The sequence below is a fragment of the Bufo gargarizans genome, chromosome 8 (genome assembly GCF_014858855.1).
Source record: "Bufo gargarizans isolate SCDJY-AF-19 chromosome 8, ASM1485885v1, whole genome shotgun sequence".
Taxonomy (NCBI): domain Eukaryota; kingdom Metazoa; phylum Chordata; class Amphibia; order Anura; family Bufonidae; genus Bufo; species Bufo gargarizans.
In genome coordinates, this window is record NC_058087.1 from 158,948,539 (window position 1) to 158,974,016 (window position 25,478).

At 42.6% G+C, this 25,478-nt stretch overlaps 1 protein-coding gene across 2 annotated transcripts in view; it reads right to left on the reverse strand.

Moving 5' to 3' along the window:
- The window catches only part of METTL22 (methyltransferase 22, Kin17 lysine), a 236,465-nt gene that overhangs the window by 197,956 nt on the left and 13,031 nt on the right, over window positions 1–25,478 (reverse strand). For both annotated transcript variants that reach the window (XM_044303615.1, XM_044303614.1), the window contains exons 2-3: window positions 24,456–24,615; window positions 11,866–12,180 (exon numbers count right to left, since the gene is read on the reverse strand). In XM_044303615.1, coding sequence (XP_044159550.1) covers window positions 11,866–12,180; window positions 24,456–24,615 — 475 coding nt within the window. The remainder of the gene's footprint in view (window positions 1–11,865; window positions 12,181–24,455; window positions 24,616–25,478) is intronic.

Sequence of the window (25,478 nt, forward strand, 5' to 3'; positions counted from 1 at the left end):
CCACAGATGGCAGGTGGAGATGGGACCGAGGTCTCTCTACCGGCCCTATAGGGATGCTGGGCTGCCTGCCTAGATCTCCAACGGCAGTGCATATCACAGGGAGAGGAGACAACCGGTCTCTCTCCCCAGCGGCAACCTGAGTTCCAGGGGGAGGAGATGCGGGGTCCCTCTGCCCTACAGCAACCAGAGTCCTGGGGAGGAGAGGCAACCGGCCTCACCTTCCACCAGCAGCCGGATATACCGGGAAAAGGGGAACACAAGCCCCTCTCCATGGGTGCAGATGAGACCGCGGGCTTGGTGCCAGTCCTACAGGGATGCTGGACGGTCGGTCCCGATCCCCATCCATCTCCGCAGGGATACCAGGAGGAGGAGGTAAGCGAGCCCTCCCCTTCCCAGCTACTTCCCAACCGAGTTCTGGGGGCAGTGGATGAGCCTGCGATACCCACTGATCCCTTCCCAGCGGAAGAGCTGGCATCCGGGCAGAGCACCGCTAGCCCCTGCTCCACCGACCCCCTTGTTACAGGACTGGCTTGTACCCCCCTCACCCCAGCAGAAGAGCTGGCATCAGGGCAGAGCGCAGTCGGCCTCTGCCCTCCCCTATCCTCTTGTCCAGAGGCTGACTCCCCACCGGCTACCCCAGCGGAAGAGCTGGCATCTGGGCAGAGCGCAGTTGGCCTCTGCCCTCCCCTATCCTCTTGTCCAGAGGCTGACTCCCCACAGGCTACCCCAGCAGAAGAGCTGGCATCTGGGCAGAGCGCAGTTGGCCTCTGCCCTCCCCTATCCACTTGTCCAGAGGCCGACTCCCCACAGGCTACCCCAGCAGAAGAGCTGGCATCAGGGCAGAGCGCAGTCGGCCTCTGCCCTCCCCTATCCTCTTGTCCAGAGACTGACTTCCCACAGGCATCCCCAGCGGAAGAGCTGGCATCTGGGCAGAGCGCAGTCGGCCTCTGCCCACCAAGTACCTACAGCTCCAAGCTGGAGAACCACAAGGAAGCAAGGAGTAGCAGATGCCCACTCAACAGCTGGGGACATACAGAACAGAGCCAGGCCCCAAGATTCAACAGGTCCAGTATTGGGTTGGGGTTGGACTGCCAGACTAACTCAGGTACTGACCGTGAGGGTTTTGGAGAGGCCTGTTTACCAGCCTCTTGCCTCAGGATTATGGCCCATACTAACTTTTAAACCCCTGTACCTATTCAAGTGAATTTTGGATAGGTTTGTCCCCAAGTTATACTGGTTAAATTGATGTAAGTTATATGTATGGACAATGTAAACTCACAAAGTTGTAACAATTTATAATAAGTGTAACTTGTCAGCTTGGGAGATAGTTGAGTGGATAGACAGAGGGGAGGAATATGCTGGGTGTGTTTCTATTGTCCCATTGTTCTATTGTCCCATTGTGTGTTTAAATGGTGATGTCTGTCCTGTTGTCTCCAAATGTGTATTGGCGATTTCCCTTTGTCCTGAGAGATAATTGGATTGCTCCTCGGTTGTCTCCAGGGCAGAGAGGAGGAAACCATGATGCATTGTGGAGATGTGTTGTGTCTGTATCCTGAATTGCTACATATCTGTCCTGTGTCGCAGTCTCCCTTCTGGTCCCCAAGGGGCGTGAACGATTGGTTGCTGTACTTACATTGTATGTGTTGTAATATATTGATTGTATTTCAAAACCCTGTGGGCAGTACTATGTTTGTGGTTTGTGAATAAAAGAGGCTGTACGTTAAGAACAGTCAGTTCCTGTTTTAACCCTCAAGGTGAAGTGTCGTCTCATTCTTGGGGGAGGATTTATGGTATGCTGTTCCAGTTTGACTGCTAGGAGCGTAAACCTATTCGTATGGTTTCCTATTCCACTGTCTACAGCATTCATATGTTTGAAGAGGATTTATCTGCTTCTTCGGTTTGGTGGTGGTGGTGTCTGCCAGAGTGCTTGGAGACCTCAGGAAACGCTAGGAGCATCCAGCAACGGAGGTACTCAGTCGGGGTGCCAGGTGATCCGTTACAGTGCCCTTAGGCTTACTTGCATAAAAATGGTTCAACATTTTGCATATTTTCACCACTCATCCAAGTTTTTTTAGGGGGGTGTAAAAATGTGTGTGATTAGCCTGTCAAGGCAGCCAATAACACACAGAGGTCAGGTCTAGCAGTTTCTTAAGAATCTGTGAAACAGGTCTGAGGTTTGGGCTTGCAGGACAGGGTCACACAGGTAAACAGGTAAAGGTCAGTACTGGGGAAAAGACAACAGGAAGCGGAACACATTTGGAGGAAACTTAGAAATCTAGGAACCTAATTGCTTAGGTAAGGTTAGATATCCTGCTTACAGTGCAAGGAGAGAGAGAGGAGTCCAGCAATTATAGCAGAAGCAGTTTAACAGTTAGTCTAAAACATAAGTTATATTTATGATACCCGGAATACCCCTTTAAAGGCTTTTTCAGGAGATATGTTATTTTTGGAATACTAGAAGGAGCACGTAAGACTGCAGAAATAAAGACATCTTTGGAAAATGTCAAACTCAAAAGGGCGATTGCAGAAATTACCACAGATGCAATTATGTATGGGTGGGGGGTTCACCTGGAAAAAAGCATATTTAAAGGGGTTGTGTTATCTCAGACTTGGCATAGTACTAGGATATATGCCATCAAAGTCAGATTGGTGCGGGTCCTACCTCTGAGACCCACACCTATCTCCAGAAACGGCCCAAGAAAGTGAAGGAGTGCGCATGCACAGCGTGCTCTCAATTAATTTCTATGGTAGTTCCGAAAAAAGCATAGTGAGCGTGCTTGGCTATTTTCGGAAGTTCCATATAAATGAAAGGAAAGTGTGGCCACCGCTCCATTCGCTTCTATAGGATTGCTGATACCCGAGCTAACGCAGTTCCATAGAAATGAATGGAGGGCACTTTGTCAAGCTTGACATTATTTCACAGAACTGCGGTATAGGAGGCGCACAGAGCACTACAGACACAATTTCAAGTGAAAGTGTCATAATTCTATCTAACAATAGCACCAAGGTTCAATACTTGAACAAGGAGAAGGGGGAGATCTTGAGATGCAAAAAACAGATCTTAAGCTGGGCAGAAGAAAATATATTTTCTCTTTTAGCAGCTCACCTCAGGGGCATAGAATATTGCACAGCAGACTTCTTGAGCAGACAGGTTCTTATACGGTGCTTGTACAAGGAAATCTTCCTTCAGATTACACAGCAATACGGTTGGGCAGAAGTGGACAGGAAAGTCAAGATGTATATTTCTATCCTAAGCCCTGGTCAGGAAACCTTCACTATGCCGGTTTGCCTTTCCTCTTAAAGAGCCGTCAGCATGAGCAACACTATTAAAGGGTTTCTGTCACCTGAAAATTGGGTATTTAGCTGGCTGACACTAGCGATGTGCTAAAATCAGCTGAACATAACTATATTAGTGCCCTCTCACTGCCTAAACCATTTACACTGCAGACATGACATCCTCTGCATCTACAGAAAATGTTTGTAAACCAACATAGATTCTTTACATAGCCTCACTGTAAGAGCAGTGAGGCTATGAAACTCTCTGGCAGAGGAGGTGGCGAGTTCACTAAAAGAGTTCAAGAGGGGCCTGGGTGCATTTTTAAGTATAATAATATCACAAGTTATAGTTAATACAATTCTGGAGAAGGATTGGTGATCTAGGAAGTTCTTTTGGTTGCCTGGTTTGAGTCAGAAATGTTTTCCCCTAAAATGAGGAAAATTAGCTTCTACCTCATTGCCTTTCTCCAGATCAACTTAGCAGGATAAAAGGATGACCCAGATAGACAGGGACCCAATGGCAGGGTAGGCAGCCCAATGCCTTCCATAGGCATCGTGGCTGCCTTCCGGGAGAGCCTGTGAGATCCAGCCCCTTGGATCTCACAGGCAAACAGGCTGTAAATGTATTACAGTCTGTAATACACTTACAGCCAATGCATCACAATACAGAAGTATTGTGATGCATTGTAAAGGGGATCAGACCCCCAAAAGTTGAAGTCCCAGAGTGGGACAAAAGATAAAGTAAAAAAACAAAGTAAAAAAAAAATAAATAAATTAAAGTTTCAAGTAAAAAAATAAATGTCCTTTTCCCAAAATAAAGTTAAAAAAAAATGTGTAAAAAATAGGGAAAAGTAGACAAATTGGGTATCGCCACATCCGTGGAATTAAGTGGTAATTGAATACACAGTGAAAAGTTTAAATAGGGCCACCAAGGTGATATTAATCACCACAATCCAATACTCAAAAAAATAAATAAAAAATTAGGACAGTTATCCTTTAAAAAATGATATCATTTTGTAAAACTTACATAAATAAAAATATATACAGTATACATATTAGCTATTGCCAGGTCCGTAACGACCTGCTCTATAAAAATCAACATGACAAATGCTATGACAAAAAAAAAAAAAAAAATTATATATATATATATATATATATATATATATATATTTATTGTGGGGATTCGCTCTGGTAGACAGGACAAGCGGACGCAGTATAGAGGCAAAGACCAATTTGTAACTCAAAAACTTCAGTGTTTTATTCACACTTATGGCAACAAAACAGTACGACAGTCCATTTGCAGTTTTCGTGTTTGTTCACACCTAGACAGTTCATACAGCAAAACAGTCATCTGTTATCCTAGGTGTTATTTCACACCCGATCGGCATTGCTCAGGACAGAGCAGACCTCCCAAACCCAGGCCTTCAGCCTAGCACACAGCTCAGATCCCAATCCAGCGATTGCCAGAGCTCCTCTGTCATAGAGAGGTAATTATCACCAGCTGACACTGCTGGCTGGGTTTTTTATATATGCCAGTCAAGACCCGGCCTGGAAAGTGGAAAGTAGTCACCCACCCAGCACTTTGACTACTCCCAGTAAGAGCTGTCCCGGATCAGCTATTACAGCTATACTAAATAGCAAGGTGTCAAACAGCAACTGCTGCTAACACATGAAAACTGCCTCTTACTCCACTGAGGCCAGGAACTTCGGTGACACATACCTTCCGTCAACGACGGTCCCTTGCGCCTTCCTACAATATATATATATATATATATATATATACACACACACACACACTGAACAAAAATATTAACGCAACGCAACACTTTCGGTTTTGCTCCCATTTTGCATGAGCTGAACTCAAAGATCTGAAACATTTTCTACATACACAAAAGACCCATTACTCTCAAATATTGTTCACAAATCTGTGTTAGTGAGCACTTCTCCTTTGCTGAGATAATCTATTCCATCTCAAAGGTGTGGCATATCAAGGTGCTGATTAGACAGCATGAATATTGCACAGGTGTGCTTTAGACTTCCCACAATAAAAGCCATCTGAAATGTGCACAGTTTTGCCTTACTGGCGGGGGAGGGGGGGGGGGGGGGGGTCAGAAAACCAGTCAGTATCTGGGGTGGCCACCATTTGCCTCACGCAATGCAACACATCTCCGTCGCATAGAGTTGATCAGGTTGTTGATTGTGGCCTGTGGAATGTTGGTCCACTCCTCTACAATAGCTGTGCAAAGTTGCAGAATATTGGCAGGAACTGGGACACGCTGTTGTATACGCCGATCCAGAGCATCCCAAACATGCTCAATGGGTGACATGTCTGGTAAGTATGCTGGCCATGCAAGAACTGGGATGTTTTCAGCTTCCAGGAATTGTGTACAGATCCTTGCAATATGGGGCCGTGCATTATCATGCTGCAACATGAGGTGATGGTCATGGATGAATGGCACAACAATGGGCCTCAGGATCTCGTCACGGTAGCTCTGTGCATTCAAAATGCCATCAATAAAATGCAACTGTGTTCGTTGTCCATAACATACGCCTGCCCATACCATAACCCCACTGCCACTATGGGCCACTTGATCCACAACGTTGACGTCAGCAAACCACTCACCCACACGATGCCACGCACGCTGTCTGCCATCTGCCCTGAACAATGAAAACCGGGACTCATCCGTGAACAGAACGCCTCTCCAACGTGCCAGGCGCCATCGAATGTGAGCATTTCGCCACTCAAGTCTGTTACGATGACGAACTGAAGTCTGGTCCAGACCCCAATGAGGACGACGAGCATGCAGATGAGCTTCCCTGAGATGGTTTCTGACAGTTTGTGCAGAAATTCTTTGGTTATGCAAACCGATTGTTGCTGCAGCTGTCCGGGTGGTATTCTGCACTGAGCGGTGTTCGGTAAAACCTGTGCAGATCCTAGGTTTGGGTTTTCTCTATTTCTATTATAAATGTATATGGTAATTGTCTACTACCATTAAAAAGCCATCTACTAATCTGGCTAGGTAATTGTCGGAAAACAACACCAGATCAGACCTGGCATGGTTTACGGACAATGGCAGATTCATCAAGAAATTACTACAGTAAATCTCCATTATATCCTAAGAAATCGAAAAACCTACAGCACTGCAAAAAAGTCCAAAAGCAAGTGGGATTTACTAACTCATCTTCAGTGCGCCCCTTTTTAAAGGGGCTATCCAATAGTAGAAATACCACCCCCACAAACAATGCCCAGTCCCCTCCTATAGACAATACTTACCCGGTCCCCGGCAACCGCGTCCCTCTGGATCGCTGCATGGCGACGGGGGGAGCAGCCAATAGCAGGCTGCGATGGTGGCCAGCCTCCCTAGCATCACCCGCGATGAGGCTGTTCACCATTGCGGCCTGCTATTGGCTGCTCCCCCCGTCACTGGATGATGCTAGGGAGGCTAGTCACCGAACGCGGCCTGCTATCGGCTGCTCCCCATCACCGGATGTTTTGATCCACGCAACGGTGGGATCCAGTGGCAGTAACGCAGCAGTCCGGAAAGATGAGGGTGCCGGGGACTGGGTAAGTATTGTCTATAGGAGTGGCCCATGCATTCTGTGTGTGTGTGTGTGGAGTATTTCTACTATTGGATAACCCCTTTAAGTCTTGGCATAGGAGTAAAGCATTGCACTGCACATGAATTTCACTTTGATTTATGTTCTGGTTTAAATAAGGCAGGGTTGAGCAATCACTAGTCTCAAGCCGTATAACTGCTAAAATAAATGCACATAATTTTGTCTAGTATCTTCATGTTCTAGGAAATTCTACACATTGAGACACTTTGAAACCCTACTGTTGATTTGTAATTGCTCAGCATTAGAAAACACTAATTATACCTTCCTGGTTCAGACATCAATACAGATATTGTAGATGAGGACCTCCAGGAGCCAAGCAGATAATGGAAAGCATTACCACCTCAATAACCAGGCCTGAAAAGGCTTTAATAACCAGACATTTTTTGATTTAGCGCAAGTGGTGGTTTAATGGTCCAAACTTTTTTTATTTGTTGGCCTACAAAAATAATTCTTGCAATGTTTTTTACAGGACACATTGGGCTTTTTAAAAATGTTTTTGCCATTTTCTTTTTTCCGTTCTACTTGGGGAAACCTGTGCAAAAAAATACAGTTTCAAACTATAGGCTCTTAAACTCTTTCCAGACATGGCAATTTTCTGTTTTTGCGTTTTCATTTTTCACTCCCTGCCTTCCCGGAGCCATAACGTTTACATTTTTTCAGATAAAAAGCCATGTGTTTTTCTGTTAACATAGCTGTAGGAGTTATTTTTTGTGGGACAAGTTGTACTTTCTAACAGCACCATTTAATATTGCATATGATGTAGTCGGAAGCTCGAAAAAAATCCAAATGGGGTGGAATTGGAACAAAACGCAATTCCGCCACGGTTTTATGTTTTTTTTTACTATGTGGTAAAATTGGCTTGTTCTCTACATTCTCCAGTTTAGTACGATTACGGGGATACCATATTTCAGGGCTGGCCAACCTGCGGCTCTCCAGCTGTTGCAAAACTACAACTCCCAGCTTGCCTAGACTGTTTACAGCTATCAGCCTACAGCAGGGCATGGTGGGAATTGTAGTTTTACAACAGCTGGAGAGCCACAGGTTGGCCAGCCCTGCCATATTTGTATAGTTTTTCTTGTATTTTAATATTGAAAAAAAAATTTTTTTGTAATAGTATGGGCGTTTTTGCACGTGGCAATCCCCATGATGTTAATGTTTTTGATCATTTATTTCCATTTTTATTTGGGGGAAAAAGGGTGGCTTGAATTTTTTTAATTTTCATTATAATTTTTTTGGAAAAAAATTGGGTCCCCAAGTGAACCCTAACATCACCCTGTGATTTGTATAGGGTAATGGAATTTTTACCATTACCTCAGGCATAAATCGCCAAATTACAAGTCAGTGCTGCCACCTGCTGCCTGAATTGCAATATACATGTAATGAGCATAGTACAGACTCTGGCTCATTACTTTCATGGAACGCTTTCCTCAATCTCCGCCAAGAGAGTTGTTCATGCCAGGCAAGTGCTCGCTTCCGCATGCAGCCTCACAGAAGCCATGGTCACATCTGACCACAGCATCTGAGGGGTTAAATGTCTGCGATTGGCATTACCAATGATTGCGGATATTCACACAGCAGACACCTGGGGCTAAGATGCAGGCATCCGATTGCTATGGCGCTCACTCTGTTCCGGAATGGGCTCCATCTTTAAAGCTCTGACATCCGCCGCACTATTACAGTGGATGTCGGGAAGGGGTTAAATATGCAAATTAACAACAAAATAAACAGTTAAAGTGGATACTGTATTTTGTGTCGGTCATTTTGATATATAATAAGTAAGTATCGTTTCGTGTGAATGGTGTATGCATTAATTTTTTTTTATTATTTTTTTAATGTATTTTTTGCACATAATATATCCCCAAGAGGATGTTAAAAAACATCTAGGGGACACTGACACTTATATTTGTTCTTTGCCCTTCTCCCACTGTAACTGGTGCATGCAAAGGAGCCCCTGTTACATGGGAAAACAGGCCCCCTGTGAGAGCACTGTTCCCAAGCAGAGTTGATCAGGATCTTCTAAGACCCTGCAGCTCTCCTAGGTCTAAGAGACCTGGCGACCAAGAGAGGAAGAGGCATGGCTGCTTCCTCTAGTCACTCCATAGTGCTCATTGAGAGTTATGTAGAGAAGAAAGGCTAAGGAAGAGGTGGTAATAAAGTGCTTCTTCTCCTGTGCCTTCACATGCGGCAGATTTTGTGGCAGAAAATTCAGCGACTGAAAATTAGTTCCATTCATTTGAATGGAGCTGCAAGCACATGGATTTCTGCAAGCTCCATTAGGGTGAATGGAACTGATTTTCAGTCGCGGAATGTTCTGCCAAAAAATCTGCCGCGTGTGAAGGCACCCTTAGCCATGTACCTGACCTGCTCCTTTTAGTGAGCAGGATCTTTATTCCTACACCATACATGTATGGAGCTCCAGATTAAAGGGGCTTTCCAAAATTCTGATACCGATGGCCTATCCTCAGGATATTGGCAGGGGTCCTACTCCTGGGATCCCTGCTGATCGGGGGTTGAAGAGGCAGCGGTACTCTAGTGAGCCTTGCAACAGTCATAGGCTAGCCTTAGAAAAAGCTATAGATGCATTATTGGTGGAGTTTAAACCCCGTTACACTCTTGCATCTCTACACCATTCACTCGAGGCTGAGCTGAAGTGCTAGATACAGCACATACAGGTGACGTACACAGAGAACATAGGGCCACAAAGCAAAATTTATAATGCCCCCCACCCTCAAACTAATTCCTGATAATGAGACATTGTTGGCCTTGGCATTGTTTTATGTCACTTTTCCAAGGCTTCCTTCACACACAGATTTTTATTTTTTTTTAAAACATCATTTGCTCAAAACATTTGCGTCAATGGAATTTCACTGTCATCCTCACCGCTTTCTCAAAAAGGGGTTGTGGTGCCAGTTTCCTGGCTATCAGCCGGCCTAGATTTCTTTCCAGGCGCACGGACTGCTGGAAAATGGGCTTAATTTATGAAAAGGTGTGTGCCTGTCATGGCATCCTCCGGCAATGTAAAGGATCCAGTCTTAATAATTTTCCCCCATAAGAAACAAAAAACAAAAATAATGCGCCAAAAGTGAATAAAAACACACTGTCACTGACATTTTAGATTATTATCGGCAGTAGTACATGAATCCAAACCACAATTTTTTTATTTTGCTACTGCTCTCTGTGCCCCGCTGTCAGCATTTAAAGCTGTGCTGAAATACACAGTCCATACTGCTGTGCTAACATCGTGGAGAGGAGTCCTGTGCGCATGCACAGAATTCCTGATAATGTATTTCAACCCAGCTCTGAGTGCTAACGGCAGGGGAACGGGGGGAGTCAGTAGGGAAAAAAAATTGTGATCTGGACTCCTTATCTTCGGCGCTACTCATGTACTACAGCAGATAATAGTCCAAAATCAGCGGTAAAGATTCACTTGAAAAGTGCACTGTATGTAGTACATTTTATATTTCCCCTTTTGACTTTAAGCTAACACCTGGTCGCTGATTTTGAAAAAAAGAACAAGCTAGAAAACTGCAGTAGCATTTCAGTTGACTCAGGGATGAAAAAGGAGAGAATGCAAGAGATGTTCTTGACTTGAAAGCGGCAGGTGGAGGTAAAGGTTTGGATGAGCTCGAAGGACGAGGCAGAATCAAATGTTATCCCCAGGCAGCGGACCTGTAAGACTGGAGAAAGCGTTGTACTATTAAGCGTAATGTATAGGTCAGGTATGGGGGCAGAGTGACACAGAGGAAAAATGATGAATTCAGTTTTCTCCATGTTGAGTTTTGAGAAGAGGGGATGAATGAAGATATCGCTATTGTGCTATTGGAAGCCATGGGACTCAATGAGCTGTCCCAGGCCGAATGCATAAATGGTGAGTAGAACCAGGACATACCCTTAAGGGACACCAACAGAATGGGGGCATGGTGAGGAGGCGGTGTATGAATGTTAAACGAAGATCCAGTAGAGGGCCACGCCTCTGATGCCAAGGGATGAGAGGGTTTGTAACAGGAGAGAGTGGTCAATTGTGTCAAAGGCAGAGGAAAGGTCAAGAAGGAGGAGACAAGTCCCACTGAAATCGCAAGGTTTGGCTGCCGAACATCCAGGGTGCATGGCCAACTTAAAGCAACAAATTTTGCAATAGTCAATAGTACAGTGTGTGCACATGAGGAATAACACTACTTCTGGCCATTATATGAGTTGTGTCTGGCATTTTTAGCAATTCTCTCCTGTGTATGCTATATCATTAGTTGGCAGTTCACCCAGTTTTGGTTGGTGGAGCCTAACCCATACACTGAGTACAGAATGTAGAGGAGAATGTGCTTCCTAACTTTCTCAGACTCACTCAGAAGGAGCCCCAGCACCATGGAGGACATTACAGAAGTACTGACCAGTATGGATGTGCATAAAGCATTTGGGCTAAGACAGAAACTTCCTATTAAGCTGAAGCAGTCTATATGGTGTCCTGTCTGATTCAGCTCTGGCTTACCCCTACCCCCTCCCCTCCCCATGGACTTATATGGGATACTGTAATATGAGCAGACGGTAGTCCTGGTCTCAGCAGGATTAAATGTCAAAGTAATTTTAGAAAGGGTAGGGGGAGCTGAAGAAACAGCTTATAACTATAATAAAGCATTTTTCTCTAATAAGATATATAAAAAAAAAATACAGTTACTTTTACTATTGATTTATGCAGAGTTGTGTGAAAAGTTATTGATCATTTAACTGGCACATTTTCTTGCAGCGGTGGTGGGAAATTAAGAATTACACAGCGCCAAGTCAAATTAAGGCATGTATATAACAGGTCCTCCGCTCTAGCCAAAAGATAAAGTCCCTGAAAAGGGAACCCACCTCTATTAACTTAGAATTCCCCAATATGATAATGAAAACTGTTCTTCTGAACTGGACAACTAAAAGTAAAATAAGAAATACAAGGGAAGAAACATATATAATAAAGTTTTTCCATCTACTCCTTACCTATTTTAACCACACCTTCATCATTACTTGAAGCCTCTTCCTTGTAGTCTTCACTCCCTAGTGTAAGAATAGTTGGATACACAACATCTCGAATACAAGGTGATGATACATGTCTGTCAGAAGGACTTGCTGGTCTTCTCTGGACTTCCAAATCACCATCATCATCGAGAAGAGTTTCTAATTTCTGCTCCTCGTGTGGCGTTGTCTCTCTAGAGAGCAAGGATTCTGTATCATCATCTACGCTGATTTCTTCCTTATTACTTGCAGTTTCTAATAAATTGTTTCCCAAAAAGATCTTAAATTCTGTCTGGAAAACTGAAGAGAAAAAATAATACATTACTTCATGGTACAATAAAGTACTTAAATACAACCAAACAAGCAGCAAAAACTGAAGTTAAAGGGGTTGTCTCACTTCAGCAAATGGCATTTATCATGTAGACAACATTCATACAAGGCGCTTACTAATTTATTGTCCATATTGCTTCCTTTGCTGGCTTGAATAATTTTACCACGCGGGCGGGCCGCGATCATCAAGGCGGTGCTGATGGGGGCGGGCAGGCACACGATCATCCGCCCGCCCACTTTTTTCTCAGGATGGCCGAGCGGTTTGCAGAGTGTCAGCACATTGCTGACAAACTGCTTGAAACGCCTGACATCTGTGCTGGCACAGATGTCAAGCGTTTAACCTCTTCCATGCCGCGGTTCGTAGGGACCACTGTATGGAAGAGGTTAACAGGGAGGGAGCTCCCTATCCCATCAGGGGCTGCTGTGCCTTTTCACCCCCCCCCCTCCTCGATGGGAGAGGGAGGGGGCCCCTCTCCCTCCCCATCACCCACTGCTCTGCTGTGGCAGCGAGTGATTGTTAACATGGCAACCGGACGCCTGTCCATGGTGACGATCAGAGGCTGTCTATGGTGATGACTAGACTTCTGCTAAAGGCAGAAGTCTAATCAGACTTTGTAAAGTATATATATATATATATATGTGTACTGTACTGTATTATACAGACATCAGACCCACTGGATCTTCAAGAACCAAGTGGGTCTGGGTCAAAAAATTTAAAAAATAAAAGTAAAAATAGAAATTTATCACTGATTAAAATAGTACCAATAAAAGAGTCACCTCATCCTCCAAAAAATGACCATCGCGTCCGTAATAATTTTTTGTCACTATACACAACAAAAAGTGTAATAGCAAGCGATCAAAAAGTCATATGCACCCCCAAAATAATGCCAATCAAACCGTCATCTCATCTCGCAAAAAATAAGTCCCTACCTAAGATAATCACCTAAAAACTGAAAAAAACTATGGCTCTCAGACTATGGAGACATTAAAACATGATTTTTTATGTTTCAAAAATGAACTCGATGTGTAAAACTTATATAAATAAATAAAATTGTATACATATTAGGTATCGCCGCGTCCGTGGCAACCTGCTCTATAAAATACCACATGAGCTAACCTGTCAGATGAATGTTGTAAATAACAACAACAAAAAACGGTGCCAAAACAGCTATTTCTTGTTACCTTTCCTCACAAAAAGTGTGATATAGAGCAACCAAAAATCATATGTACCCTAAACTAGTACCAACAAAACTACCACCCTATCCTGTAGTTTCTAAAATGGGGTCACTTTGTTGGAGTTTCTACTCTAGGGGTGCTTCAAATGGGACATGGTGTCAAAAAACCAGTCCAGCAAAATCTGCCTTCCAAAAACCGTATGGCATTCCTTTCCTTCTGCGCCTTGCCGTGTGCCCGTACAGCGGTTTTCGACCACATATGGGGTGTTTCTGTAAACTACAGAATCAGAGCCATAAATATTGAGTTTTGTTTGGCTGTTAACCCTTGCTTTGTAACTGGAAAAAAAAATATTAAAATGGAAAATCTGCCAAAAAAGTAAAATTTTGAAATTGTATCTCTATTTTCCATTAATTCTTGTAGAACTTCTGAAAAATTTCAAGATTTGCTTCTAAACGTCTAAGCCTTGTAATGTCCCCAAAAACTAAAATGTCATTCCCAAAATGATCCAAACATAAAGTAGACATATGGGGAATGTAAAGTAATAACTATTTTTGGAGGTATTACTATGTATTATAGAAGTAGAGAAATTAAAACTTGGAAATTTGGCATTTTTCCCAATTTTTGGTAAATTTGATATTTTTTCTATAAATAAAAATGAATTTGTAAAAGTGTTTTAAAGTTATCACCACTTAAAGTGACTGGTCAGATTTGCAAAAAATGGCCTAGTCCTTAAAGGGACACTGACAGGCCCAATTAGCATATTTAGTTATATATATGTCAGTACAGGTCTTATAAAGTCTATTAAAATCATCTAAGTAGCCCCCCTGTCCACCTTATAAATAGGGAAATATAAAGTTTTATAACCTGCTTGTCCGGTCACCAATCTGCCCAAGGGGCGGCGTTTCATCTGAAAATGCGCCCAGCCAGCCGCTCCCAACTGCTGTTCTGAAGCCCCGCCCAGCTCATCAATATTCACTTCGCTGGGCGGCGGCTACAACTCTCTCCACGGTCACGATCCTGCGCATGGGCAATCAAATCCTCCTGGCATCGTTCATGTCTAATATTCTGCGCCTGCGCCCCGCTATGGTTAGATCGTGCCTGCGTACACACCCTGCCTGCGTCCCCGAGGCCGCTGCAGCCTCTGCCTCATGCGCATGCGCCAGGCACTGTTCATAGCAGCGCTTCAGAGCGCTGCTCACTCACATCTCAAAAGGGGTTAATGATAGGTGCCCATGCGCAGGATCGTGACCGTGGAGAGTTGTAGCCGCCGCCCAGCGAAGTGAATATTGATGAGCTGGGCGGGGCTTCAGAACGGCAGTTGGGAGCGGCTGGCTGGGCGCATTTTCTGATGAAACGCCGCCCCTTGGGCAGATTGGTGACCGGACAAGCAGGTTATAAAACGTTATATTTCCCTATTTATAAGGTGGACAGGGGGGATACTTAGATGATTTTAATAGACTTTATAAGACCTGTACTGCCATATATACCCCTAAATATGCTAATTGTGCCTGTCAGTGTCCCTTTAAGGTGAAATAAGGCTGTGTCTTTAAGGAGTTGATCCAATTTTTTCTTTAACACATCGATGGTTACCAGCCAAACAAAACTCAATATTTATTACCCAGATTCTGCGGTTTACAGAAACACCCCACATGTGGTCATAAAGTGCTGCATGGGCACACGGCAGGGCGCACATGGTTTTTAGATGCCATGTCTCATTTAAAAAACCCTGATGCACCCTTACAGTAAAAACTCCCAAGAAGTGATCCCATTTTGGAAACTAAGGGATAAGGTGCCAGTTTTATTGGTACCATTTTTGGGTATATATGATTTTTTGATCATTCAATATAACACTTTATGGGGCAAGGTGACAAAAAAAAAATCGGTTGTTTTAGCACAGTTTTTATTTATTTATTTTTACAGCGTTCACCTGAGGGGTTTGGTCAAGTGACATTTTTATAGAGCAGATCGTTACAGACGTGGCGATACCCAATATGTATACTTTTTCTTATTTATTTAAGTTTTACACAATAATAGCATTTTTTAAACAAAAAAATTATGTTTTAATGTGTCCATGTTCTGAGAGCTATAGTTTTTTTTATTTTTTGAGCGATTTTCTCATGTAGGGGCTCATTTTTGCGGGATGAGGCGACAGTTTTATTGGTACCATTTTGTGGGACATATGCCTTTTTTATCACTTGGTGTTGCACTTTTTGTGATGTAAGGTGACAAAATTGGACTGGGTCGATCATGTGATATATTTATAGAGCCGATCATCATGGACGCGGCAATATCAAATATGTCTATTTTATTTTAGTTTTTCTATTTTTAACTTTTTTTATATTCCTTACATTTTATATATTTTTTTTTACATGTGAAACCTTATTATTTTTATTTTTTTTAACACTTTATTTAAAAAAAAATATATTTTACACTTTACATCCCCCATAAGGTCATACAAGACCTCTGGGAGACATTTACTTCACTTTATTATTTTTTTTCTCACTGTTGATTTCTCCTGTAACTGGGGCTGACATAGTAGCCCCAAGTTACAGAAGAAATGCACCCCCCAGAAAGGCTGTACAGCACTATACAACGCTGTACAGCCTCAATGCAGGGCTGATCGAGGTCTCTGAAAGACCTCACACAGCTCCTGCACTGTTCTGGGCCGGAACAGGAAGCGCATAGCTCGGTGAGCGCTGTGTATACAGCGATCTAGAAGGCAGGGACACCTGGGCACTAGCGGGCAACCCGATCAGCAGAATGCTATTACCATGTTATAAGGGAAAATAATAGAATCCACGCAACACCTAACCCAAACCCGAACTTCTGTGAAGAAGTCCGGGTTCGGTTTTGGGTACCAAACATGCCGATTTTTCTCACGAGCGTGCAAAACGCATTACAGTGTTTTGCACTTGCGCAGAAAAATCACGCATTTTCCCGCAAAGCACCCATTGAGGCCTAAGGATCTTTGTACAAATCTGCTCTGGATATGGTGGATAACCGCAGCATATCTGAGGCCGAAATCAAAGCGTCAGCCTCGGATTTCTACCATAGAAAAACACTTTTGTATTCACGCTGTTCCACTGCAACAACTTATTTCCTATCTACATAGTAAGCAAACTATTTTTTGGTTAGACTACTTTCATCTTTGTGGCAGAGCAACCTTCCCCAGCAAATTGTTCTGGCAGAGAACAGCCGGCTGGAGTTTTCCGGATCCGGCATTGGCTGCTGGCCCCACAGACTATAATAGGGTCCGGCGGAGATCTGGCCACTTTCCAGCCTCGTTTTTTCCCGACATTCTATGCCAGAACAGCCTCCGTAGAGCTGTGCTGCAAATGTGAAAGTAGCCTGATTTCAGCTATATTTCTGAACTCTAGGACCCCTTTAAGTAAACAGCACATAAAAAAAAAATCACAAAGGCAATACAGAATAAAAAAAATACAAATCATAGCTCTATTTATTAAATGTACCCAATTCTCAAGTTCGAAACACCTAACTGTGTGTAATTAGAGACTTCTGTTCTGTAGCCAGATGCTGATCCTGCCATGACAACGCTATGGAAAAATGTTCTACTTACTTTAATGACCCTTCAATGAAAGTAACCTGCACAGAACTGCTTCACTTTATTCTTGAGCACATATTCACTCTTAACAATGTGTACTATATGAACAAAAAATAACAAATCAAAGCCTGATGCAGAATAAGCACAAAACCACTTGGGGACAACTACTTTCTACTCCAGAAAAATGCAGAACTTCTTTCTGCTTATTGGGATCTGCTGTATACAATATTGGAATCAGACAACTCTACCCTTCAAATCGTGCTTACAGCCATTACAAAGCATGAAAACTCCAGCTGATAACCGTGAAATATAGGGCTTGCTGCAAATGTCAAGAGTGGACATTCACGCTGTGGTCATCTTCCTGCCACGGTATTGCAGGGAGGGAAATCCACACTGCATTACAGTAGCAGTAAAGTGGACACTGCCACTTGATTAACCTGAAGTGCAGATTTTAGAAATGCAGCAAGTCAATTTACAGTATACTGTGGATTTTAATCAGTAGAGGTGTGGCTGCAGAAACCCCCATCATCTGCAGAAACAAAGGGGCAGAAGCACTCAGTAAAGAGCTGTAGTCCTTCACTTCTGATCAGCTTTGCTCAGACCTCCTCGAAGAGTACAGCATGCAGTGTCGGGATCCATACACTACAAAGTCGGTACATACACCAACCAATGTCGGTCAAAGTGTTTCTGTCCCTTCATTTCAAGTGCACCTAAACAATTTTATTAAAAACTACTCTAAACGCCATAAAAATGTTTCTAATATGCTTTATTTATTTTTCTGTTTTATTTATTTTACTTATGTTTTACCCATTTACTACAAAATAGGTTCCATGAACTTCAAGTATGCCTATAGTGCTTTGGAATCTCTACATATCGGTGGTGTACAGATTCCACTGCGGGGGGTAGGGTTTTGGGGGCGATGTGCTATGTCAGGTTTTACTAGAGCAGGGCACAAGCAGGGCAGCAATGTGCTATGCCAAGCACATCAATACAGTGTCTTCTGTTCCGAGCGGAGTAAATCCATACACCGCTGATATGATAGTGTGTATATATTCCAAAGCGCTACGGGCACCTTAAAGGTGTATTCCCATCACAGACAATAGGGGCACATCGCTAGGATATGCCCCCTTTGTCTGATAGGTGCAGGTCCCAACTCTGAGACCCACACCTACACCGAGAACGGAGTGGGAAAAGCAGTGTAGGGCACATTTCGCATGTGCAGCTGCCATTGATTAATTTCCATGGGGCCGCCGAACATAGCCGAGCATTGGCTGGGCTATTTCCTTCGGCCCCATAGAAACGAATAGGAGTGGTTGCCGCGCAAGTGTGGTGCACTTCCATTCACTTGTATGGGGATGGTGGAAACCCAGGGTCCTCCAGCCACCACTCTCTCCACTCCGTTCTTGAAGTAGGTGCGGGTCCGAAAGGTGGGACCCGCACCTATCAGACAATGGAAGCATATCCTAGCTATATGTCCCCTTTGTCTGTGATGGGAATACCCCTTTAATTTCAGGAATCTATTTTGTACGTCAAACAGAAAAATAAAGTATATAAAAAATATTAATTTCATGACAATTTCATGCTTAAAGGTTGAGGCAAAGTAAAAGGGGGTTGGGTGCGCTCACCTGCTGATATATCGTAGCAAGTAGCACTACTAATAGGTTAAAAACTAGACTATGTAGACACATTTCGGACATTCCTCATGTCAAAACTAGAAATGTCGCTGCGGTCAGTGCACATTATGCGATAGTTTATGGAGGCGACATAACGGGCATGCATGTTCAGGAACTAGAAAGGGTTAATTCCCCAATACGAGGTGGAGACCACAGAAGGAAGCTTCAAAATAGGGAATCATATTGGATCTTTTGCATAGAATCTAGTATACCGAAAGGTCTTAATCGAAGACAGGATTTGATTCTTCATTACTGACGCAGTACACATGTATTTATTCCATTTTTTATTTTTTAGCTATTTATATAAAATCGAATGTTTTTGCTGACCAGAGGGGGGTGTGACCTGGATAATTGCAGCCAACTGAGGGTGCCTGCAGCTTTCCATTATGTATAAAAACTCTGTCTGAACACAGTCTTCTTGTGGTCAGCATTAAGGGGATCCGAAATGCATTGACATGAACTGTTTTGTATGGATTTGAATGCACTACTTTGAACAATAAAGCTGCCACATTTGATATGAAGCTGGATTATCCTTCCTTTGTTCTACATTAAAGGTTGAGGCACCCTTACAGCTTTGTTGGGGTCTCAGAGCTTAGTGCCCCATCAATCAGAAATGTCACTATGACGTGTGAAACGCTTGGTGAAACAATAGCTACATTTTAACCCCCTAAAGATTTGCCCAAACACCGTTTGGGCAGGCAGTAATAGGGATTACTGTTTTGTCTGGACAGTATTCGAGCTAATGAGGGTTGCTTCTGATAGCTCTTTCTTAGGCTAGGTCTACACAACGACATTTGTCACGCGACATTTTGTTGCACCAATGTCGCGCGACAATTTTAATAATGGCAGTCTATGGTGTCGCACTGTAACATGCGACATGCTGCGACTGCGACAGTCGCAGAAAATCCATTCAAGATGGATTTTTCTGCGACTGTCGCGTCGCAGTCGCAACATGTCGCATGTTGCAGTGTGACACCATAGACTGCCATTATAAAAATTGTCGCGCGACATTGGTGCAACAAAATGTAGCGCGACAACTGTTGCGCACTTTTTGTCGCGCGACAAATGTCGTCGTGTAGACCTAGCCTTAGGCTATAATGAGTTAGAAATGGGTCCCAGTGACAGCTGCATAAACTACCGATTTCTAAAAGCTGTATCTCCTTTTCTATGGCAGCTAGCAGTGCGATCCTGGTCTTGTTTTAAATGTTCAACAGATTTTAAAAAAGACCAAGATTGTGGTTCTAGTCCCAATGTATTGTAATAGAGATCATGTTTATCACTAGAAAGGAATCAAAAATATTTATTTTTATATATCTATTAAAAAGATGTATCACAGTCAAAAGACACACTCTCTTACTGAATGCCGCCATAAATGATAGTTCTTAACTAGTTTTACTAACAAACCGCTATGAAATACAGTTGCAAGAAAAAGTATGTGAACCCTTTGGAATGATATGGATTTCTGCACAAATTGGTCATAAAATGTGATCTGATCTTCATCTAAGTCACAACAATAGACAATCACAGTCTGCTTAAACTAATAACACACAAAGAATTAAATGTTACCATATTTTTATTGAACACACCATGTAAACATTCACAGTGTAGGAGGAAAAAGTATGTGAACCCTTGGATTTAATAACTGGTTGAACCTCCTTTGTCAGCAATAACTTCAACCAAACATTTCCTGTAATTGCAGATCAGACGTGCACAACGGTCAGGAGTAATTCTTGGCCATTCCACTTTACAGAACTGTTTTAGTTCAGCAATATTCTTGGGATGTCTGGTATGAATCGCTTTCTTGAGGTCATGCCACAGCATCTCAATTGGGTTGAGGTCAGAACTCTGACTGGGCCACTCCAGAAGGCGTGTTTTCTTCTGTTTAAGCCATTCTGTTGTTGATTTACTTCTATGCTTTGGGTCATTGTCCAGTTGCAACACCCATCTTCTGTTGAGCTTCAGCTGGTGGACAGATGGCCTTAAGTTCTCCTGCAAAATGTCTTAATAAACTTGGGAATTCATTTTTCCTTGGATGATAGCAATCCGTCCAGGCCCTGACACAGCAAAGCAGCCCCAAACCATGATGCCCCCACCACCATACTTCACAGTTGGGGTGAGGTTTTGATGTTGGTGTGCTGTGCCTCTTTTTCTCCACACATAGTGTTGTGTGTTTCTTCCAAAGAACTCAACTTTGGTTTCATCTGTCCACAAATTATTTTGCCAGTAATGCTGTGGAACATCCAGGTTCTCTTGTGCAAACTGTAAACGTGCATCAATGTTTTTTTTGGACAGCAATGGCTTCCTCTGTGGTATACTCCCATGAAATCCATTCTTGTTCAGTGTTTTACGTATCGTAGATTCGCTAACAGGGATGTTAGCATATTTAAGTCTTTAGCTGACACTCTAGGATTCTTTTTCACCTCATTGAGCAGTCTGCACTGTGCTCTTGCAGTCATCTTTACAGGACGGCCACTCCTAGGGAGAGTAGCAGCAGTGCTGAACTTTCTCCATTTATAGATAATTTGTCTTACCGTGGACTGATGAACAGCAAGGTTTTTGGAGATACTTTTATAACCCTTTCCAGCTTTATGCAAGTTAACAATTCTTAATCGTAGGTCTTCTGAGAGCTCTTTTGTGCGAGGCATCATTCACATCAGACAATGCTTCTTGTGAAAAGCAAACTCAGAACTGGTGTGTGTTATTTATAGGGCAGGGAAGCTGTAACCAACACCTCCAATCTCATCTCATTGATTGGACTCCAGTTGGCTGACACCTCACTCCAATTAGCTCTTGGAGATGTCATTAGTCTAGGGGTTCACATACTTTTTCCACCCACACTGTGAATGTTTACATGGTGTGTTCAATAAAAACATGGTAACATTTAATTCTTTGTGTGTTATTAGTGTAAGAAGACTGTGATTGTCTATTGTAGTGACTTAGATGAAGATCGGATCACATTTTATGACCAATTTGTGCAGAAATCCATATCATTCCAAAGGGTTCACATACTTTTTCTTGAAACTGTAGGTCCAGGGGCTGTATTTTTTCTGGCTTTCTGGTTATTTGCTTCAGCATAACAGCTTATTCAATAACACCTGTTCATTCATGCATGATTTTGGCTCCCTTTTACTTTAAAATGACAGTAATTAAAAAAAGGAACACTGCACAACTCAAAGAATGAACAAACCACTGGTGCCAAAAAACACCACTTAGCTGGTATTTCTGGTTGGGAAAGTTGGCAAGCCTAGATACACTACATCTGTAATGATCCACACTGTAAATGTAATACCTCATTTTTGGGTCACAGAAAAAGAAACTAAAGAATAATTACAAAATTGTTGTTTTATATTCATCTCACCTAATAAAACCAGAATCAAAGGCAATCCAAAATGCTGCCAATGAAAACTACAAATTGCCCTGCAAATAACAAACACACAGTTAAGCTGTCAGAAAAATAAAAATGTTATGGGTCTTGGAAATCGGTAACACAGAAAAGCAAATTATTTTGTAAAAAGGTGTTTTTATTGTGCAAGTAGCAGAGCATAACAAGAACTATATAAATTTGGCATCAACATAATCGTACTGACCCACTGAATACATTTATCATGTTATTTAAACAACACAGTGAACACAGTAAAAATAAATCCAAGAAACAATGTGGAATTTTCTGTTTTGCAATCTCTTAGCTCAAAAAAAATTATAATAATAAAAGTTATTTAGTATATTTATTCTAAAATGATTTCAATAAAACCTACAACTGGTTCCACAGAATTCAAGGTCTTTTATACAACTAAGGCCTTATGCACACTGTATACATGCCTATTCTTAATAATAAGAATAGGACATGCTATATTTTTTTTGCGGCGCCACGGAACAGAGCTACGGATACGGACAGCACACGGATGCGGACCATAACTACGGTCGTGTGCATGAGGCCTAAATTGAAGAAAAAAAGTTATGACCACTGGAAAAGAGAGGGGTGGAAAATGTTACTTAACGAGGTTGTTATTTAGTTTCCCATCACATTATACACTGCTTGTTTCCAGAGGTTATGAACACCCTGCAATCCAGCAGAGACCTGGCCTATGCACACTAAACGGTCTTGGCCACCAGAGAGGCCGGCTTCTTTTCCTATAGTGTGCAAGCAAGATTGCTGGATTGCAGGGTGGTCGTAACCCTTGGATACAACCAGTGTATAATGTGATAGAAAAATGACTCAAGCAAGCAAAAGATGCAATATGGACAAACACAATACATTAGTAAGTGCCTTGTATGATCTTTACCTACATGATACATGCCTTTTTGCTGAAGTGAGACAACCTCTTTAGGTTAAAATCAGTTACGTCACTAAGGGTTTAAAATGCACTTAAAGGGAACCTGTTACCGGGATTTGGAGTATAGAGCTGAGGACATGAGATGCTAGATGGCCGATAGCACATCAGCAATATCCAGTCCCCATAGCTCTGTGTGCTTTTATTGTGTAAAAAAAAACGATTTGATACATATGCAAATTAACCTGAGAGGAGTCCTATCCCTGACTCATTACACAATAAACCAACCAGAGGTAGACGGTGAATCTTCAAGAGTTTTATTGCAATCACACTGATTGCAATAAAACTCTTGAAGATTCACCGTCTACCTCTGGTTGGTTCCTTGCGCCGAGGGATGTTCCTTTTCTTCCTGTCATTTTAATCCTCCGTGTGGGCCTAGGCATGCTTATCCGAGGACATCTACATCCGTGGCTGCATACCAACCTTCATATTGGGGATTAAATCATCTCCCACATGTCTACAATAGCGTTGTGCCTATAATTGCGCAACTCTGCAAGGTGAGCCTCCCAAATTGGGATTTAATCCGAATTTCCAAACGTTTTTACCCTATGGTGCGCCCTCTCTCTTTTGTTTACACAGTAAACAACTTGCCTTTATACGTATCATTACACAATAAAAGCACATAGAGCTATGGGGACTGGGTATTGCAGATGTGCTAGCGGCCATCTAGCATCCCATGTCCTCAGCTTTATACACAAAATCCCAGTGACAGGTTCCCTATAAAGGGGTAGTCCGACAAAAAAATAATCCTACAGTTTTCAAACCAGCATGTAATTAATAATTTTGTATAGCCACTGAGTTATTCAATAAAATGTATCTGTGTAGCATTTGTTCTGTTCTTATTTCTTTGTTCAGCTCACTGAGATGGCCGCAATAGATCCGCAATAAATCAGAATCCCAAGGTAACCCTGACAGACAATAGTGAACTCTCTTGCCCAAACATTTCAAATAAGTCTATTTGTTCATTTTTGTTCATAAGGATTCTATCAAATAAGTGGGACAATGTCTGGTACACATACGGTATTTCAGTCTATCGGATAACATGGACACAAACATTTCAGACAAGTCTCTTTGTTCATTCATCCAGACAAAAGTGGACAAGGTCTCACACAAACATGTCAGACAAGTTTTCTTGACCTCTTTTTTCCCCTAACCAGGACTTTCCAGACATCAAATATACCCAGAAATGTGCTGTTACTCTATCTGATGGCCAAGACGGCACACACGGGGAGAGACATTTTTGGAAGTCCCCTGAGTGGCATTTACAAGAAACAATAGCACTCTCTGTATCAGTTTTCATACCGCAGCGTACAAGGAAGCGGGCGGATACGCGCGCACATGAAGAAGCTGCATAATGAAAGAGATGAGTGTATACACTCTAAATACAGAAAACACAAAGCATATGGCTGTAAGCTTACAATGAGATGTTTCACGGCTCCTGGAGGGCACTGCTGATGAGGTGAAGAGACTGAAACATTCAATACAACAGAGAGAATTTCCTACCTGGCTGTCCGACCGTATTCAGCCTGACCATGAGTTGTCTTTTATGCTGGATTCGAAGATGGATGTCTGATAAGACTGTGTCTTTTGAGAAAGTAACCACTTCCATTTCTGTCTGCTGCTTCTGGCTAGCATGTTTCTGTTCTTGGGTTTCATGTGACGGCTGAACCGATAAATACAGAAAAAGAAAAAAAAATGCAATTTAACCATCACACTTAGGCATCATGCACACAAACGTATGTATTTTGCACTCTGCAAAAATATGGATGACGTCCGTGTGCATTCCGTATTTTGGGGAACGGAACAGCTGGCCCCTAATAGAACAGTACTATAATATTTATTTGCAGAACGGAAATACGGACATATGGAAACGGAATGCACACGGAGTAACTTAAATTTTTTTGCGGATTCATTGAAATGAATGGTTCAGTATATGGTCAGCAAAAAAAAAAACGGACACGGAAAGAAAGTATGTTCGTGTGCATGAGGCCTTATTCAAGAGAACCTGTCACCACACAAGACAGGGAACCGGATAAAGAAATATGGTACTGGCGGCCACTGATGCATATACAGGGACATATGAGAGATCAATCCACAAAACGACTGACGTGAGCGATGACCATCCTTGTACACATCTTTGGAATGTGATGGTGCTATAGAAACAGCAGTAATGAGGGGAATTTATCACACCTGCCACTCCAGAATTCTGTCCTCAAAAAGTTGCAAAACAGGGCTTTTGTGACTTCTTGAGGTCACTTGCTTAAAATGTTTCTAACTTTTTCCACCACTCACTCTATTTTTGAAAAGTAGGTGGTAAAGTGGGTGTGGTCAGTTATGTTAATGAGTTTCACTCCAGATTCATAACTTTTTTTTAAAAGTTGCAAAAAAGACCGAAAGTCACTCCAGCAGGGGGTGGTGCAGGAAACGGGGGCAGCATTTCTAGACAATAGTGTTTGGGGTATTTGTGGGCCATTTGATACATTTGGTCCAAAGCACACAATGCAGAAAGAACACTGACTTAAAATA